The sequence below is a fragment of the Pecten maximus genome, chromosome 6 (assembly GCF_902652985.1).
Source record: "Pecten maximus chromosome 6, xPecMax1.1, whole genome shotgun sequence".
In the NCBI taxonomy this organism is placed as follows: Eukaryota; Metazoa; Mollusca; class Bivalvia; order Pectinida; family Pectinidae; genus Pecten; species Pecten maximus.
Genome location: NC_047020.1, coordinates 20,810,979 through 20,830,633, shown reverse-complemented (window position 1 = coordinate 20,830,633; position 19,655 = coordinate 20,810,979). Strand labels below are relative to the sequence as shown.

General features: G+C 35.9%; 1 protein-coding gene across 1 annotated transcript in view; it reads left to right on the top strand.

Annotated features, from left to right (window-relative positions):
• Window positions 1-19,655, top strand: part of LOC117329209 (protocadherin Fat 1-like) — a 154,764-nt gene that overhangs the window by 95,074 nt on the left and 40,035 nt on the right. Inside the window, 3 exon segments of the mRNA XM_033887028.1 lie at window positions 11,959-12,267; window positions 12,672-12,888; window positions 13,046-13,185. Coding sequence (XP_033742919.1) covers window positions 11,959-12,267; window positions 12,672-12,888; window positions 13,046-13,185 — 666 coding nt within the window.

The window sequence follows — 19,655 nt, the reverse complement described above, 5'->3', positions numbered from 1 at the left end:
GTGAGCTATCCAAACCAGACATTGTTTATTTTTATCCTAAAATAATGTTCGTATTCAACGTGTGACTGTCACCAGTGTCATATTTGTAGAAAGTCTCGCCCCAAGGATGGATCATCGTGCATTAAAATTTAACATAAAATGTATCATTGCTTGTGTTAGGTAAATTAATTCACCGCCCAGTTTTTGTATTTATGTGCTGTACATTTAACACTAGCCATAATACATGATTTAGTGTGTCTGAATATAAAAACCCACCCAGAATATGACCTATGTGTTCATTGTATGAGGGACAAATTAATAGGGAAGGCATAATTTAAAACGGATGAATAAATAACCAGTTTGGCCTATATCAGAGGAACATTATTGCATTATGTGAAGGGGTATTGGTGAAGGAGAAGTATTGCTTCTGTCAAAACCGACCATAAACTAGTGTTACTTATCTTCTGTGACATCCAATAACCTACCTTTGTACTGCTTTCATTTGTTTATAGAGTTAGCTTTGTTCTAACAGATATCTGTCTCCTAATGTAGATATTCTGTAAATACTCTCAGGGGAATACTCATATATTGATGGAAGAGAGGTTTTTTCCACCAATACCAATAAATATTTAGTATAGGTATATTTTCTGGTAGTCTTGTCTGAGTACATACTGAAGTGTTGGCTGATGTAGGTCGGGAATGGGAAACACAAGACAGTAATGGCAGCAATGGAGACACAACAGAGAGGGATTGCAGGGGAGAACAACAGTTGTCAGATGTAATTCTATAAGATGAAAATGTCACATCAGCAGGCTCTTGAGAATATTCTTTTTAACATTTCAGTTGCTCTCTTGGCAAATTTTCTGTAATTGTTGTTTTTTGTAATTTTAGATTCATCTAAAAGCTTTGTAGAACATTAAAAAATTCTGTCTAAACTTACCTCTAAAGGTCATTAAGCTGAGATTATGGAGTTGGGGAATGAAAAGGTCTGCTTTAAAGAGGTTTTCAGATTGTACAGGTTTATATAGAAATATTTCTATATGGTCGGGATACACAGGATTTTACAGATTCTACAGAATTATAGAAATATATTCATATAAATGGTTGGATTACACAGGTTTTGCAGATTCTACAGACTTCTATAGAAATATATAGATGGTCAGTATACAGAAATATTTATATATAGGTGGTTGGAATACACAGGTTTTACATATCTACCAGGCTTATAAAGAAATATTTATATATAGATGGTCGGAATACACAGGTTTTATATATCCTACAGGGTTATATAGAACTATTTATATATATAGGTGGTCAGAATACACAGGTTTTACATATATAGAACTATTTATATACAGGTGGTCAGAATACACAGGTTTTACATCTATAGAACTATTTCTATATATATGGTCGGGATACACAGGTAAACAAATTACAGTTTACATAGCTGATATAACTCTGAGGAAGACAACACTTGTATTGTGGAGGAGGCGATGGGGAGACCAAATAACCTTCAGTGTCAGCCTAGTTCTGACAGACCCAGTGTCACTGACACCCTACATACAAGTTTGACAGGTGGAGACAGTACTTGAGACACTGTTTTATCTTGTAAGACTGGACCAGCCCATATGTTTACAATAATAGCAGCATTATTTCTCGACAATCAATTCAACTTGATCATTTTGTGTCATTGACCCCCTATGACACAATCCTATTGTATTCTATATTTTAAGAGGAGAAAAAACCACTCTGAATATAGAGATCAGATTTCTGGCTTTTTAATTTACGTTTTGATATTTTGTGTCACAGCTTGGTTTATGAGTGGGGTGAGACTACATACAATATCATTCAAGATGATAATAGTGGCTTTATACGCCGGATCAGAAACACAATCACACTGTTTTGACATTTCCGATTTCTTTATTATTAGATTCGATTAGAATGTTTTCAAGGCTGTAGTTTAGTGGACAGGTTGACATCCTATCAAGATCAGCTCCTACACTTCACGTAAATTAGGGAACATCAACAGTTGTCACGATGTTTGATCTTAATATCACCAGTATTGAGTTCAGTCTTTTTGAAGTCACTAGTTTTAAACTGATTTCAATTAAGTGTGACATATTTTAGAGTTCAAAGTATGCTTTGTCTTGTATTAATTAGTGTCCTAGCAACCTTCAAACTGTATCTGCCTGGTCAGGCTACACATTATGTTCTTAAATACTGTTGCATTAGATTCTTGGAAATTCATATCATATTCATGTATCAATACGGTTCAACATTGCATTAGGAACCACTTTGTGACATGCAGTTAGCTTGATTTTCAAAATTCCGGATACTCCTATTCACGACAATATGTAAACTTTACATGTGGGGGACAAAGGAGTGCAGATATAGGATTCTATTTATAATGGAAACAATGACTTTGTTCTAGTGTCATTTGTATTAAATACACTGAGAGAGGACGAAACAATGAGGGATCTATACTGGAATGTGGAGTATACAGACACAGTACCACAGCAATATATCAGATTAAATAGGAGTATTACAGGCCCTGGTAATAACAGGCTACAACACATACTCATCAATGTTACTCATGTAATTATATAGACACGATCTAATTATGCTGACATAGATACATGTCATTGTACTAATGTATACACACACGTGAATGCTAATTATATTTATCAGGTAGCTCCACTGGTGGTATGTGTAATGTTGGTGTCATTATTTTTGACAATCTGTTAAATAAACTTCACCAACTTGATTTTTTTTTTCATGGAAAACATTACATAAGGTAGTGTTACAAGGCCATGCTTCAAAATCTATTGTACTGTATTAGGAAATAATCATGTCATGCCTTCAAAAGTGTTAAATGAAAATTCCCGAAGTTTGTTGCATAAGGAAATCTTTATCAAAAACAAAAACAAAAATGTGTTGCCCTATAGATGGCTTGCCAACCTCTGATAACGAAAAGAAAGCATTTTGAAAAATGAATACAATTTTAGTTTTGTAGTTTAAATGTCAGTATCAAAACACATCTTCAATGATATACAATGAAGTATTGTACAGACAATTTTCTCACTCGGTGTTGTGCAGTGTTGTAGACTATCATAAATTTTAACATACCATCCCTAACTTTACTATTATAACATCATGACAATGATTCCTAGTCATGCACTAGTAATAGTTTACATATGAAGTTTACCAATGGTCCGTCTCTGAGGTGTTGTTCTACTGTGTTTTGCGATGGAAGCCATTGCAAAGTTTGAAAAGTTTCATTTGTAATTACGCATTGATGATGTCATTGCAGAATTGGAATACTGTAAATCACTTAGATTATGGAAAGTACTTTATTTCATGGACTTGCATCTTCAGACATATTCACGAATGCATGATTTTGCAAACGCTTCACTTGTTGAGGTCATGGACTCTCCAACGGTCCTATATTGGTAACCAATAGCTTGGCTGTCATGCCAACGTGTTATTTTCATACAAATAACTGTGAAGGATTGGAATTCGGATGGACTCTCCTCGCGTATAAGTGCGAAAATAAATCCCACACAAAATATAAATGATTTACAGTAATGATTGCTTTGGCTTCATATGGTGGTTTCCAGGATTGTAACCATGGAAATGATATCATATACACAGTTTGATAGTAACCATGGAAATGATATCATATACACAGTTTGTACCCACTGTACTGGGGACATACACATACAATAAATACTAATGTGTTCCATTTTTTAATGGTCTCTGCTCCAGTTCCTCTCCACTGTCATGCAAACATGATATTTATATGTTACATATCAACAGGACAGATCTAGGACTTGGCCTCTGGCTTATTACAACAGGGGCTCACAACATCAACAGTCAATGACTTTTAACATTGATGGAAACAAATACATATAAAATCAACATAAAAAACAATGTTCCAGTCATGGTACTTCTTCCAAAAGAATTATAATGTTTACAAATAGGGATAGCAAAGGTCATGGAAGTGTAGGTAATTACTTAGTCACAGCATGCATGGATGCAGATTGACAATAAAAGGATAGCTGATTAATTGTATAGTTTTCTGTCCCACTCAATCATGCTCTGTAGGTGTTGAAATGTAGAGAGATGTTTAAAGATATAAACAACTGTAGAAAGTTAATACACTGGAGGTCATGTTTATCCCTGGAGGTAACAGTTATCCCTTTGAGGTCAAGGTCATGACTATCCCCCAGAGGTCAAGAGGGGGTAATGACTATCTGTCATAGGTCACAACCATCTCCTTGAGGTAAAGGTCACAACTATCCCTATGAGGTCACAGAGTTCCCCTAGGGATTAAAGCTATCCCCAGAGGTAATGCCTATCTGTCAGAGGTCACAATTATCTCGTAGAGGTCAAGGTCACGACCATCCCAAATAAGTCAGGATTATCTACGAAGTTCATAAATTTATCCATTGGAAGTCACAGCTTTTTGCTGGTGGTCATAGTTGTTATATAGTGGGCACCATCTGGTTATGTTCTGATTACTATAATTACCTGTCAAGTTAACGAGTATCACAGACAGGTACAACACATCACTTGGTCAAGGTGCAAATTACTGATATTGAAAACCAGCCACACTGTAACATCTCTGGGCCCTATACAGTCTAGAAATATACATTTGTTGGTATATTTTACTGAAGAATAGATTAGCAGGATTTTAGAGGATATATTTTGGCAGTAATCAGCAAGATGACATTCATGGAAGGTTTGATTTCATGAATGACTATCCATACAAATAACAAATGAATATCTGTTGGAACTTTGTCGATTTGCCTACCATTGTTTCTTTCTTCAGACTAGATTTGATGTCTCCAGAATCATTTCTCCCTTGAGGTAATGGTGGGATTTACTACCTGTTGGATATTTCCTTCTGAAATAGAAAAATAAAAATAGGAAGTTTTGTTCTACACAGTAGGTTACCAAGAACGGTCCTTTTAATGTCATAAGTAGTTAGCTTTAGTGATCCAATGCAATAAAGTTTGAGAGAAAGAGAGATCTTAGAGCAACAAGGATCTGGTGTTGTCACAACGGATAATGCTGTTAAAATAGGAAAAACCGTAACTTGTCTGTATATGGAATTGATAGAATTGCTGTGGAGACCTAAGAAAAAAGAAAGAAGGAAAAGGAAGTCAGAAAATATGTCTCACATCGTAATGACAGGATAGAAGCTCTGAACTTTTCATTAATCTGCCTCTCTTAATGGTTCAATCAATGACAAAGATGCCATGCAAGATTGACACGCAGCAAAATACCATGGCAACATACTTATTGTTGCTAGCTTCAAACAGAATAGATTGGTAGGATATGTATTATCTTGTGTGTATTGATTTTAATATTGATGATAAAACCGGTTCTTGTTTTTTTCTCGCATAAGCACAAAGTATAGCTTTCTATTGCTGTTTGATTTCCATAAATATCATCTGTAACGTCAAGTCATCACTGAACCAATTTTAGGACTGACTATGCACTGCTCAAAATATGTCCATTTATAGCCTCCTTTTCTGAAGAGCTCCACTTTGTATAATGGCACATGGTAGTTAAAATTACTAGGTTCATGTCAGTTTGATGAATATTTGGGTTTTTGTTCGTGTTTAGAGCATGGATGATGTCTTGCTTTTGAAGAAATAGAAAATAAGAAATAACATCATTTGAGGAAAGATTTATGTGTTTTTACGTATTTTACTGGAAATTAATTTTACAGTTTAAAAGTATCCCCAGATGTTGTAAATATATGCAGGTGTTTGTGTAATCATGTTTTTTCAAAAGAGAAAATTTTATCATTGATAGTTGATACACAGGTATTTCTGTATGGGCAGATTTATCATTGAAGTTAAGTATACAATGACTTGCAGTTTGGGAACACTTAATTCTGTACACTCTATATATGTCTTCTAATGCTCTACAGTATTTACAGCCAGACACAACCGCAGATTTACTAGGAGGAAATCTTCTACTACTTTGCCTTGGTTTGATATTTGTAATGTTATTGTTACTGAATGTATCCTGACAAACCTGTTTACTAGAAAATCATACTTGTCAATTTCTTTTACTTTGAAATTTTTCAAAAATACCAAAAATTTGCATTTATGAAGACAATAAGATGTATAGAGCTGCTGATTTGAAAAGCTAAAAGTGAGGGAGAAATGTGTAAAAAGAGAGCATTAACAAAACTTTTTTGATTGCTTTTTCCTACAAGTTGCCTATCTATTTCCTGTCATCTGCCTTTGAAAGTGTTGTAATGTATGCCTTTTAGACCTTTTTATCACCTCCTAACACCTTTGGACATGAAGAGGTCTAAAAGAAGGGAGATAACTGATGTGGAGTAGGGGAAATTCATTAATCATATAGATGGAACATTGTGACAGTTTACTCTAAATTCTAGTTTCTGGTGTATACAAAGGGGGCAAAGGGGATGAATGTTAGGGTACAGAATTTATGGCGACTTTATGTAAGTTTGAACCTAACAGACGATGGATTTTCATTTCCAGCTGTGAACATTGTATAAAACACAAGTAATAAAACAAAAAAGTAAATGAGAAAAAAAGCATCTGTCGTCATAATGCACAAGTGTTTCCTACTTAGAGGCTACAGATTGTTGGTGTTTTTTACGGTTTCAGATTTGAACCCAGCTTCCGTTTAGACTTTGTTTATTGAGTAGTAATGGCCATTTTGCCAGACACAAAATGTCCCATGCTGACTTCCGCTATGTTGAAGACTTTAGCAGCATCACTTAAACTTCAACTGATGTGTATACCCCTCTCCTTCAATCCATCATACTGAAATGAAATGAAAGAGTCAACAATTATCTGATAAAACATGACAATTATTAAATGAAAATGTAGATTTTATTCCAAAATGGTAATTCAATCATGCATTTTAGAATTTAATTTAGTACATCATTAAATCTCAAGGGCAAATCTATACATTTTCTAATTTTGGAAAAATATATCCGACCAATAGAAGGATTTTTTTCAAGTATGAAGATTATAGATATGCATTTATATTGTCATTGTGTCCATGTAGTTGTAATTGGATTACAGATTTGAGATTTGATGTCTTGAATATTGTGGTCTCTGTGGCATTCAAGTGACCTTGGTCTTATTTATTGTGTGGAAACAACTTAAAGAGAGATACTTTATGGGATGAAGAGGAAAATTATGATCAGTTTTATCTTCGTTGATAAAAATGTTGGAAAAGAGGGATTTTCAGTATTCATGCTTTGTGGAAAGATCTTTAAACCACATCAAATGCATTGAGCAGACGGCTTGTCAGCCATGATGGGAAGACCAGTACGATTGAACCTGTGGTGCTGAAACAGATAAGGATACACGTATTTGTCAAAAAGCATCAGAGATAAGATATTGCAATACAAAAAATTATGTTCCAAAGTTTCCATTATTTGTTATTCAAATCAAGTTTTGATGTTAATGATTTTTTTCTTGTCCCTTGATTTATAAAATTTGTCAACATTTTGAATTGTTTTCTGGTTCCAGCTTCACCTTCACAAGTGCCTTGAAAATTTAAATATGGTTTTATGATGGAAATTAAAAAAAAAAACCAAAAAAAAAACCAGAATTAAAAAAAAAAAAAATGATGCAGAAAAACAAATTTCAGTTTTGATACAGAGATTTTCAAAAAATGTTAAATTTGGTAATGTTCATCAAGGATTCAAATTTCATGGTGATAAGTCATCGAACACTTACCAGTTTCAGATGAAAAGGAAATCTCAATATCTCCGGTACCGTGACTAGTGTTGATCATACATACATGTTGGTGTTAAGATCAATAACGCGGACACGAATACCGATACAGATATCACACTGCCAAGTGAGAACGAACATTATCTTACCTTAGCAATGGCTGCCGCCATTGGTGTCATTTAATCAAACTAGATTGTAACCAGAAACAGTGAAGGAAGGTTATTTGTCAGTTATATACATCACAAAAAACCTGGGTAATGACCAGGAGGCTAGCCTATCATAGGTGTTGGCAGCTCTATTAGGGATGACCACAGCCTTAGGAGAGATTTATTGCTGTTGATGGACAAAGAATGGAGAGAATTTATATTGGATTGTCTTGTAAGAACAACCAGGATGTAGTCTGTAATGGCTAGTCACGAATATCATTGACTTCATCTATATGTTGGCGTAATTTGAATGAAACTTAATATGTTGCAAGCTAGTCTGATAACATTTGGCCACTATATATATTAAAGGACAGGTGATATATGAATTGATATCGCAATAAGCATTCATATAGACAACAGATAAACACTGCATTAGTCAAATATTGATGCTACTGACCATTGCCATAGTCTTGCCTTGGCTAATCTGCTCAGATATTGATACGAGTGCCTATTGTCTTTTTGTCTGTGTTAGCAACACTAACAAGTCCAGATAGATTGGTATTGTTCGGAGACGCTGACCATTGATGGATGGTCAAACCACAATCTTTGGTCACTTCTTCGGATCTCTGATTAGTCCGGCTGACAAAGATGATCATTAACTTGAAATAAATGACCAATGCGGACCAGTGCCTGTGGTTAGCAAGCGTGGGTTGTTTCCTTGGCTACTTATTGTTCCCCTCAGTAGAAGTCACTATGAGGCATCCTGATTAAAGGAAACCAGTTTGGCACTGTAGCACCAAGGGGCATAACTCCAGGCTACAAGGTGCATAATTCAAACAGAGTATTATTAATTGCAAATATTGTTTTGAAGAATATGCCAAGGAATTATTACTGATAATTTTCTTGGGAAATTGCTGGGTTTTTTTGTGATGCATATTTTTTGTCTCCATTACCAATATATCACGGTACAATTTAATAAAGTTACTTGTGTGGTTATATTACCATGTTTCTATCGAGCCTTTAATGTGCTGATTGTGTAATAGCTACACAAGGTTCCATTGATTAGTTATATATATATATAGACAAACCTATGTGTTAAAGGATCATTATATGTACTCAACTGATCAGGGCTACACTTGATGCCCCACCATCATTACGTTTGATCTACCTGTCTAACTGTTGCTCAATGCCTCCCATCTGAACATGTTTCTAGTGGTGGCCATCTTTGATTTGAAGACCAAAGCACAAATTAGATTTCATTAGTGGTTTATTTGGTGGTGGAATATATACAATTTCACAAATGAATGATTGCTACCAATCCTGTACGCTATGTTTTCGCTGTCAATCCTTCTAGTCAGAATATATTTATGTGTTTGGTGGAATTCTTGAATCAACCAGTCACAATTTCCAGCTTTTCAATGAAGTATGAGCTAGCTAGTGCACTTTCATAGCAAGCATTGGATTGGTTTTCTGAGGTTGTCATGTGTGTTTTAGCCCAAAGGAAATCAGTCCTGGCCGCTCTGTCTGGCTATGCTGCAAGCCCAGTTGCTGGATGTTATTGCATTTGAGGCATAATATGGAGTGATGAAGTCAGGTTGAGAGCTTATTTTATTTAATTATGAGTGAGAACGGTTTTCAATAATCTTACAGCCAGAAGGGCACAGCTTAGGTCTCTGGGGTTGTGACCTTGCTGTGAGGGCAGATGTATGATGTGGAGACTCCTTTCAACGTTATTGCTGTTTCCTGTTTGCTGGAAATGTCGGCATACACCACAATGGTCACTTAACTGACCATCATCTCCTAGAAAACTACCAATAATTGTCAGTGGTTCCTTCAGCAATGAATCCCAGATAACAAAGTTAATGGAGGTCAGGCACAAAATTAATTTGACACTCATTGCAAAAAAATCCCCAAGGGACTAGACAAGCCGATGTGCACAAAAGGCTGACACACAGTATTGACATGACACACAGATCCAAGATGAATCTGTAACAAATCCTGTCATTGGTCAACAGGAGGTAAGCTTATTGTGAGATCTGATTCATTAAGATGTTTTCGGTCGCTGTCACCAATGATGTTTTAAACCTGCTGCGATATGACTGTCTGAATTTTTTTTTCTGTTGATCTTAACTAAATATTGCAATTTGTGGTAGAAAAGACTATGACTTGGTATATGAAACACCATACATACCTAACTAGATACTCAACCACCAATGTGTTCTTCTACAGTTGCTACTTGTGGATTCATTGTTACACTGAGCAGCTAGCTGTCATGGAATAAATGTACTGTGAGCATCCCGAATCTATAACAAGCTATATGCTAACCAATTTCTCGATCCCCTGGGGTTCATTATATAAACATGTTTTATGCTTGTCCAAAAACAGCCTTTATTTCGCTCACACACACAAGTAAAGAAATGAGCTATGATATCACGATGTTTTAACTTGACAGGCTGTGATGCAATTAAATTTTTTTTACTGAGATCAGCCAATGGCAGCTTTGCTGAGCATGCATGTAGGTTGTCAGACAATAACCTACACCTTGTCGTGTTATTGTAAAGCTTATCAACTTGGTTAACCTGCACACAAACTCGCAGGGAAAAATCTTTTTTGGAGCAATTGAAACATTATGTTTCTATATATAGAAATTGAACAAGAAAATGCTATTTCAAATATAAACATTAATGAATTTTACGAATTAACTTCCGAATTCAGCATTTGAAATTTCAAGATAGATTGATTGAAAGTGTAATGTCAGCAATGATTTGAGCTTGATAAGCCAGCCCGGATTGTAAAATTTTGTTGAATGAACATTGAATTCCATTGTTTAATGCAGTATTGATTTATAGTACACGTGTGAATGCTTCCCCGCCCAGGACAAACCCCCTCTATACATAACTTCTGCTCCTTTTGAGTCTTCCTTTTGGGCGAGTGCTCATGACTCACAGTGTTTGAATGGTAAGCTAAGACATTTTGAATCAGGATATTGTGAGATCGGCTATTTCCTGTACCTTTTGTCAGAGTACTTCAGTATCAGACAAGCAGATACTGTTTCAATATTGTGATGCTATCTTTTTATCTATCATTAATGTTGAGAACTTGACTACGGTCTGTTCATGTGAGATTTTGTTCAATTGCTGATAGCAATATATCACAGTGTTGTGTGTGGGTTGTATATTTGTGTGTGTTTGTTTATTAAGCCAGGTGTCTGAACCTCAATACACTATCAGGTTGATAATGCTTTTCCTTTCTCTCCAGGTGGATTACATTTTCGCCAGGATTTCTCAATTCTAGTATTTTGATTATAATCCTGATGTGATATCAATGTAATATCTATTTTATTTTTTTTAAAGTATATATCTGCAAATAAGCCCCTGCTTACAATTAAACCCCTTCTTCATTTTGGGAAAATCACCAATTTCAAAATAGTAAGACAAAATTGGTTAAAAAATAAGCCCTTCCCAAACCTCAATACTAAACTTATTTTGGATATAGTCCAACCTTCCTGAATTCTCATTGGCTAAGACATAGTCACGTGGAGGTTAATATTTTGAGATATTAACCTGATGTTTCTATTTAAAAAAGAAATAACAAAAAAAAAAGAAGAAAAAAAACCCCTCTGATTCAATATTGCATTTATGGTGGCATAATCATCAATGTCACTTCATGCCCCTATGTACATTTCCTGTTATCAAAATAAATATTTAAGGACCTTCCGTAATTATGCAAGAGGCTTATTTGATGTGAACATTATAAATGTGAGCAAAATGCAATACACTGCTCACCTCTGACTTTTCTATCTACTATTTACCATATTTTTCTGGCAATAAGCCCAAACATACTCAATAACTAACATTGTGTTGTTGTCTTTTTATAATCAACTTAAATGCGACATTTCAAAGGCTGCATATTTTAATTTTTCTAAAAATGAAATGACTTGGATAAGTTTTCGTTAGTGTTTATTTTTTCATTCATTCTATCAGCCTATCAAATTGCAATTGTACTATTAAAATATTGTTCCCTGTTTCACATACAGAATGAACTGATTATTACAATATTTCACAAGTAAAAGGAAATGACAATTTTTCTCATTTCAGGTAACTGTTAGTGACAATGGAACACCAAGCCTCACATCGGTCACAAGAGTAATGGTCAAGGTCCTTGACAAAAATGACAACAAGCCAAAGTTTCTCCAACGGAACTACAAAGTCAACATCATGGCCAAGTCCCCTGGAAGTAAGCCCATGCCTGTTCTTCGTGTGTTTGGGGATGACAAAGATACCGGTAAAAACGCACAGATTACATACAAGATTCGGGGTAGGGAACAGACGGAGTTCACCATCAATGCCACAACTGGTATGATCTATGCAGTAGAAGCCCTAGAACCTAAGATGTATGAGCTCAAGGTTAGTACCATATCCAACTTGTCTTTTATAACATCTCTGAAAGGCAAAATCATCTCTAAAGTGTATTTGAACATCTTGTTGTCAGAGTGTTTGAATGTCTTATCTGAAGAAAGCTTTAATGTCAAGTCTGAAGAATGTTTGAATGTTGTCTCCAGAGTATTATGTATTTTTATTGTTATTACAGCCTCCCATCAGAGATAGACTACCTTGTCAATGTCAATCTCTTTTTCTGTCTGTCTCTCTCACCTCAGTTTCTGTTGTATAACTTTTAAAAATGGTTAGATTTCAACAAAGTTTGACAAGCATATATATGTCATGGCAAGTCTGAGGATGAATTTGTTGACCAGTCTGATGTGTGATTAATGAATAATTCTAATAAATTATCTTTGTTTCCATGGTTACAGATTCGTGCCACAGACAATGGGGATGTGAAGAAGAGGAGTAAAGTTCGAGCCCAGATCATAGTGGGACCTCGACTTCTCAGCTCACCCAATGCACCTAGATTTGACCAATCAGTTTACCTGTTTGAACCGGTGTCCGAGAACTGTAAGCTGGGCCAGATGCTGGGGTTGGTTACTGCCAGAGACCCTGATAAGGATAGGATTTGGTTTTCCATAATCGGTATGCATGACATTATCTTCTCTGTTATTTTAATCTTCATTATATTTATTATTTTAATCTTCATTATATCTATAATTTCTGTATGGTCCATGAATTACTATATGTGGTACCGAGAGGGTTGGCATTGGTAATGAGTCGTCACTGTTTTTCATTGTAGGTGGTGATGACAACAGTGACTTCGTCATCAGTCCTATCGATGGCAGTGTGCACCTGGCACGATACCTTGATCGGGAGACGAAAGAGATCTACAATCTAACAGTTGCTGCCACAGATGGTGTCTACGAGGCTCGGGCCAATGTAAGTTGCCTTAAAGATTTTCATTTTATTTATTTCATTAACGTCTTATTATCACCAACCAGTGGATTCAGGCATTGAAATTCAATAAAGCAACAGTTTATTTTCAATTGTTTTGGAATTACTAAAAAAAATTTATTTTAGCTGCACTGTAAACATATGCACAGGTCAAATACAGCTATGATTTTCCCAGTGGAATAAAATATTCAAATCTCTGAACACTATATCATGTAGAGAATCTAAAACTTGGTAGATTTGGTTAGGGATAGGTGCCATGTGGCTGTAATTGTTGTGAGTTGTGGTCAGCTAGGTTGTGGGCGGTTTGACCATCATTTGACCATAACCAGATATAGGAGCTGCCTCTTGGTAAACATTTCTGGATCATCCTGTAATATTCTGTCTAAGCAAAGGAGGAGATGTTTCTTGTCCAGTTGTAGGATGCTTTCTGTCTGACCTGATGTTCAGAAGGTTTTGCTGCATTGGTGGTGTGATAACTGTTTATAGTCCTCGCCCTGGGTGGTATCTGACGGGCTTGTTCTAAGTCCATCTGGTTGCTAATCCTTGCGCCTTAATCCTGACATTTGTTTGGAGATATTGTAACCTTGTAAATATTTGTGATAACTGAAATAGCTAATGTAAATGATTGTATTAACACAATTTCATAAAGTCACTCTGCCCATCGTTATACTTACTGCTTTCCTGAACTGCTGATCTCTTTGATAGTTTCTATCAACAAAGTGATATGAACTTAACTCTGAAACTAGAAAAAAGGGAAAAAACTAAAATGTCTGCTTTTACCTGGTAAGTATAAAAAAACGTCAATAATTATCTTGTCCTTCTGTGTAAGTATTTATAGACTTTAGGTTAGAAAAAGGGGTAACTATTTACCTGTTTACATCAGAGATATCTTTTCATCAGGAACCCATCAAAGTCACTCAAATGTTTGTAATTGAACTAGTGATCATGTTGATATCTAAGCTTATCAGATATGAGTAACTTTCATTTTAGACCAGGATATATAGTTGTTTTGCATTTAGATATCTCAATGTGTCACATGTGATGCATTTAGATATTTATATCTTCACCTAATACTTATTTTCTTTCAAGTCCAAAATATCATATTTCATGTGATTTATAACTAGCTTTGTATCAGTTTACTGAGTGACTTGACTACAGGAAGTGGCAGGAAACACTACAGTGGAGGTCGTTATCATTTGTCAAAATGAAATATCATCATAAAATAAAACGGTGTTATCAAAAATGAAAGGATGTATTTAAGAGATAAACCAGAAATGAAAGCATGTATTTATGAACAGCTATCTAGATAAATTAGCTCCATTATGTTGTGATCAGAATTCTTAACCTCACACTTTCATATTTCTGCCAGAACTGATAGGGATTTAACTGTAACTTTGGTACTGGATCGGTATCGAGATTTATAGTGTGAATTTGGTACTGGATCGGTATCAAGTTTTGGTTTTATCCAGTGTAGAAGAGTACAAATGTAGGAGTATGCGGGACAATTTTAAAGGTTTTAAACTGGACTTACCTTAATCTGGAGACAGACATCAAATAGTCGGCCAGATTTTTTACAGGATTAACCAAATCTCTTGTTTGAAGTTAGTTTTCAGTTGAAAATTCCTTTCAGCACTAAGTGGCTACGATTGCCTTGTGTGACGTGGTATATTGCAACTTGAACTTTTAAACAAGATTATGGAATTGAAGGGGATGTTTTATTTATATTTCTGGCCCGCAGTGTATAAATTGGTTTAACCAATTTTCGCATTCCAAACCACAAAAACTTTACATTGTTTGGGCCACACAGAAATAATTGATTCTTTTTAATTCAATTTCAAGCATATGTTAGAAAGGATTAAATAAATTACTGTTATATTTTTGTCTAAGAAATGTCCAGTTCTGTCAATTGCAGAAAAATAATTTACAAGTTTTGAAAATTAGAGGTTATTAGCCCACCATCATCAGATGGTGGGCTATTCAAATCGCCCTGCGTCCGTGGTCCGTCGTCCGTCCGTCCGTCCGTCCGTCCGTCCCTCCGTCCCTCCGTCCGTCCGTCCGTCCGTCCGTAAACAATTCTTGTTATCGCTATTTCTCAGAAAGTACTGAAAGAATCTTTCTCAAATTTCATATGTAGGTTCCCCTTGGTGCCTAGTTATGCATATTGCATTTTGAGACCAATCGGAAAACAAAATGGCCGACAGGCAGCCATCTTGGATTTTGACAATTGAAGTTTGTTATCGCTATTTCTGAGAAAGTACTAGAAGGATCTTTCTCAAATTTCATATGTAGGTTCCCCTTGGTGCCTTGTTATGCATATTGCATTTTTAGACCAATCGGAAAACAAAATGGCCGACAGGCAGCCATCTTGGATTTTGACAATTGAAGTTTGTTATCTCTATTTTTGAGAAAGTACTGAAGGGATCTTTCTCAAATTTCATATGTAGGTTCCCCTTGGTGCCTAGTTATGCATATTGCGTTTTTAGACCAATCGGATAACAACATGGCCGACAGGCAGCCATCTTGGATTTTGACAATTGAAGTTTGTTATCGCTATTTTTGAGAAAGTACTGAAGGGATCTTTCTCAAATTTCATATGTAGGTTCCCCTTGGTGCCTAGTTATGCATATTGCATTTTGAGACCAATCGGCAAACAAAATGGCCGACAGGCAGCCATCTTGGATTTTGACAATTGAAGTTTGTTATCGCTATTTCTGAGAAAGTACTGAATGGATCTTTCTCAAATTTCATATGAAGGTTCCCCTTGGTGACTAGTTATGCATATTGCGTTTTGAGACCAATCGGATAACAACATGGCCGACAGGCAGCCATCTTGGATTTTGACAATTGAAGTTTGTTATCTCAGTTTTTGAGAAAGTACTGAAGGGATCTTTCTCAAATTTCATATGTAGGTTCCCCTTGGTGCCTAGTTATGCATATTGCGATTTGAGACCAATCGGAAAACAACATGGCCGACAGGCAGCCATCTTGGATTTTGACAATTGATGTTTGTTATCACTATTTCTGAGAAAGTACTGAAGGGATCTTTCTTAAATTTCATATGTATGTTCCCCTTGGTGCCTAGTTATGCATATTGCGATTTGAGACTAATCGGAAAACAACATGGCCGACAGGCAGCCATCTTGGATTTTGACAATTGATGTTTGTTATCACTATTTCTGAGAAAGTACTGAATGGATCTTTCTGAAATTTCATATGTAGATTTCCCTTGGTGCCTAGTTATGCATATTGCGATTTGAGACCAATCTGAAAACAACATGGCCGACAGGCAGCCATCTTGGATTTTGACAATTGATGTTTGTTATCACTATTTCTGAGAAAGTACTGAATGGATCTTTCTGAAATTTCATATGTAGGTTTCCCTTGGTGCCTAGTTATGCATATTGCGTTTTGAGACCAATCCGAAAGCAACATGGCCGACAGGCAGCCATCTTGGATTTTGACAATTGAAGTTTGTTATCGCTATTTCTGAGAATGTACTGAAGGGATCTTTCTGAAATTTCATATGTAGATTTCCCTTGGTGCCTAGTTATGCATATTGCGATTTGAGACCAATCTGAAAACAACATGGCCGACAGGCAGCCATCTTGGATTTTGACAATTGATGTTTGTTATCACCATTTCTGAGAAAGTACTGAATGGATCTTTCTCAAATTTCATATGTAAGTTTCCCTTGGTGCCTAGTTATGCATATTGCGATTTGAGACCAATCTGAAAACAACATGGCCGACAGGCAGCCATCTTGGATTTTGACAATTGAAGTTTTTTATCACTATTTCTGAGAAAGTACTGAAGGGATCTTTCTGAAATTTCATATGTAGGTTTCCCTTGGTGCCTAGTTATGCATATTGCGTTTTGAGACCAATCAGAAAACAACATGGCCGACAGGCAGCCATCTTGGATTTTGACAATTGAAGTTTGTTATCACTATTTCTGAGAAAGTACTGAATGGATCTTTCTGAAATTTCATATGTAAGTTTCCCTTGGTGCCTAGTTATGCATATTGCATTTTGAAACCAATCTGAAAACAACATGGCCGACAGGCAGCCATCTTGGATTTTGACAATTGAAGTTTATTATCGCTATTTCTGAGAAAGTACTGAAGGGATCTTTCTGAAATTTCATATGTAAGTTTCCCTTGGTGCCTAGTTATGCATATTGCGTTTTGAAACCAATCTGAAAACAACATGGCCGACAGGCAGCCATCTTGGATTTTGACAATTGAAGTTTATTATCGCTATTTCTGAAAAAGTACTGAAGGGATCTTTCTCAAATTTCATATGGAGGTTCCCCTTAATGCCTCGTTATGCTTATTGCATTTTGAGATCAATTGGAAAACAATATGGCCGACAGACCACCATCTTGGATTTTGACAATTGAAGTTTGTTATCTCTATTTCTCAAAGTACTGAATGGATCTTTCTCAAATTTCATAAGTAGGTTCCCCTTGGTCACTTGCATTGCATTTTTGGACCAGTCTGTCCGGAAAACAACCTGGCAAACAAACAGCCATTATCGTTAAATCTCAAATTTCTTATATAGCTAGGATTCCCTTGTTTGAAAAGTACTGGAGGGATGTCTAAATTTGCACAGATTAGTAAAATGAAGGGAAAAGTAGAGAAAAGATCAATCTGACATGGAACCTATGAAGATCATTCAATGGTGGGCGCCAAGATCCCTCTGGGATCTCTTGTTTTTGTGTGTAGCAAGTGTAAGGAGGATATGGCCTTCAAGGTAACAATTCCCAAGGTTCAACAGAGTGGTTCTATGGGGATTGGTATTGTATTAAATCTACTCTTCTACCAGGCATGATAAAGAAAAAAATTATGGTTCCAATACATAAATGACAAATTAAGACACTTGTACAAACTGCTGTCAATAATGGTGTATGATAGGTACCACATGTGGTGCAAGAACCTTTTCCTTCCAAAGTTTTGTGTCTCGATTTTTGTCAGGATCTGTGATGTCTTTAGGGGACTAATGTCAGTTCCTGATGTTTCCTGCCATGATAAGAACTTGTCTGTATTGTTACAGGTGACTCTCTGTTCTACTCTGCTTCATGTCCTGTATTGTCTGTATTGTTACAGGTGTTTACACTCTCTGTTCTACTCTGCTTCATGTCCTGTATAGACGTGATGCCACAGTGTCTGTGATCTCCACTGGTTTACCCCATTCATGTATGGTAGACATATCTGTATGTACATAAGTACAATTACCTGATAATTGATATAGGAAGGAAGCAATTCATCCCCTGTAAGGACTGTTTGCAAAATAGACAAAAACAAAACAAACAAAAAAACAATAGGAAAATTCACTTGTGATAAGTAGACCATTTGTGATTGTTATCTAATATTTTTTAAGTTTGAAAACTTTTTTTAAGTGTTTGAAATGGAAAAGATAATTTCAAAAAGAACTTCATTGTTCATTAGTCTAGACAATAATTATATATCTGATTTAAAAGTGCTGATTGTTTGCCATGAGGCCATACATTGGTGGTAATTTATACCTTTAATGATCAGGGCCTCGATACACTATGGACAATGAAAACTTAAAAAGAAATATAATGGTTTTATAATCTTTCCTTTATGAACACATCATCGTTTTGTGTGTCGTGTTGGTGCCTTCCCTTGTTGTCACTTCCATCATTCCCAGCTATTTTCTTTCTCCATCAGTTCATCACTCTGTCTGTCCATCTCTTCTGATCATCTCGCTCCATTTTATGTTTTTTCATCTCCACTGTCACCAACCTTCCATTCCGTTCTCTTATCTCTACTATACAGTAACAAGAGCCATCACTCCCTCAATATTTCAAATACCATCAACTATTTTCTACTTATGGTAGATCTAACCTTTGACCTTTTGAATTGCATTGCTATGGTAGATCTAACCTTTGACCTTTTGGATTGCATTGCTACGGTAGATGTAACCTTTGACCTAGAGACATGCTTACAGTTTCTCTGTGTTCATGTCTAACCCTATTGACTTCTGGTTGAACCTACCTGACCTTTTCCAAACCTTTTCTGACCCAGCTTGACATTCTGTTGCATAAAAAGTGAGGATGCGGCATTACTGATTTGATTAGAGGAATATACTTTGCTGAAGTTTAGGAGAACAAAGACGCCATTTTGCTGGGGTTCTGCAACCAGTGTGTATAGTAGAGTAAGGTGACATAGGGGCCATTCAGACACACAGACCCATCATCAATCACAGATTAAATATTGATGAGGACACTAACTGGTTATCACCTAGCTTGGGCTTGGAATCAATTATTCACCTCAGCAGCCTACACAGTGGACTACTTCAGTTGGTGAGCTCATGATGTCAACGACAACCATAATTATGTCTAATGAAAAAAGACACTGAGCCAATTGTAACAAAAATGAGAAAGAGAAAAAATAAATGTGGTTTTAAAAGTGCAGTATTGAAAAGGCAGAAATA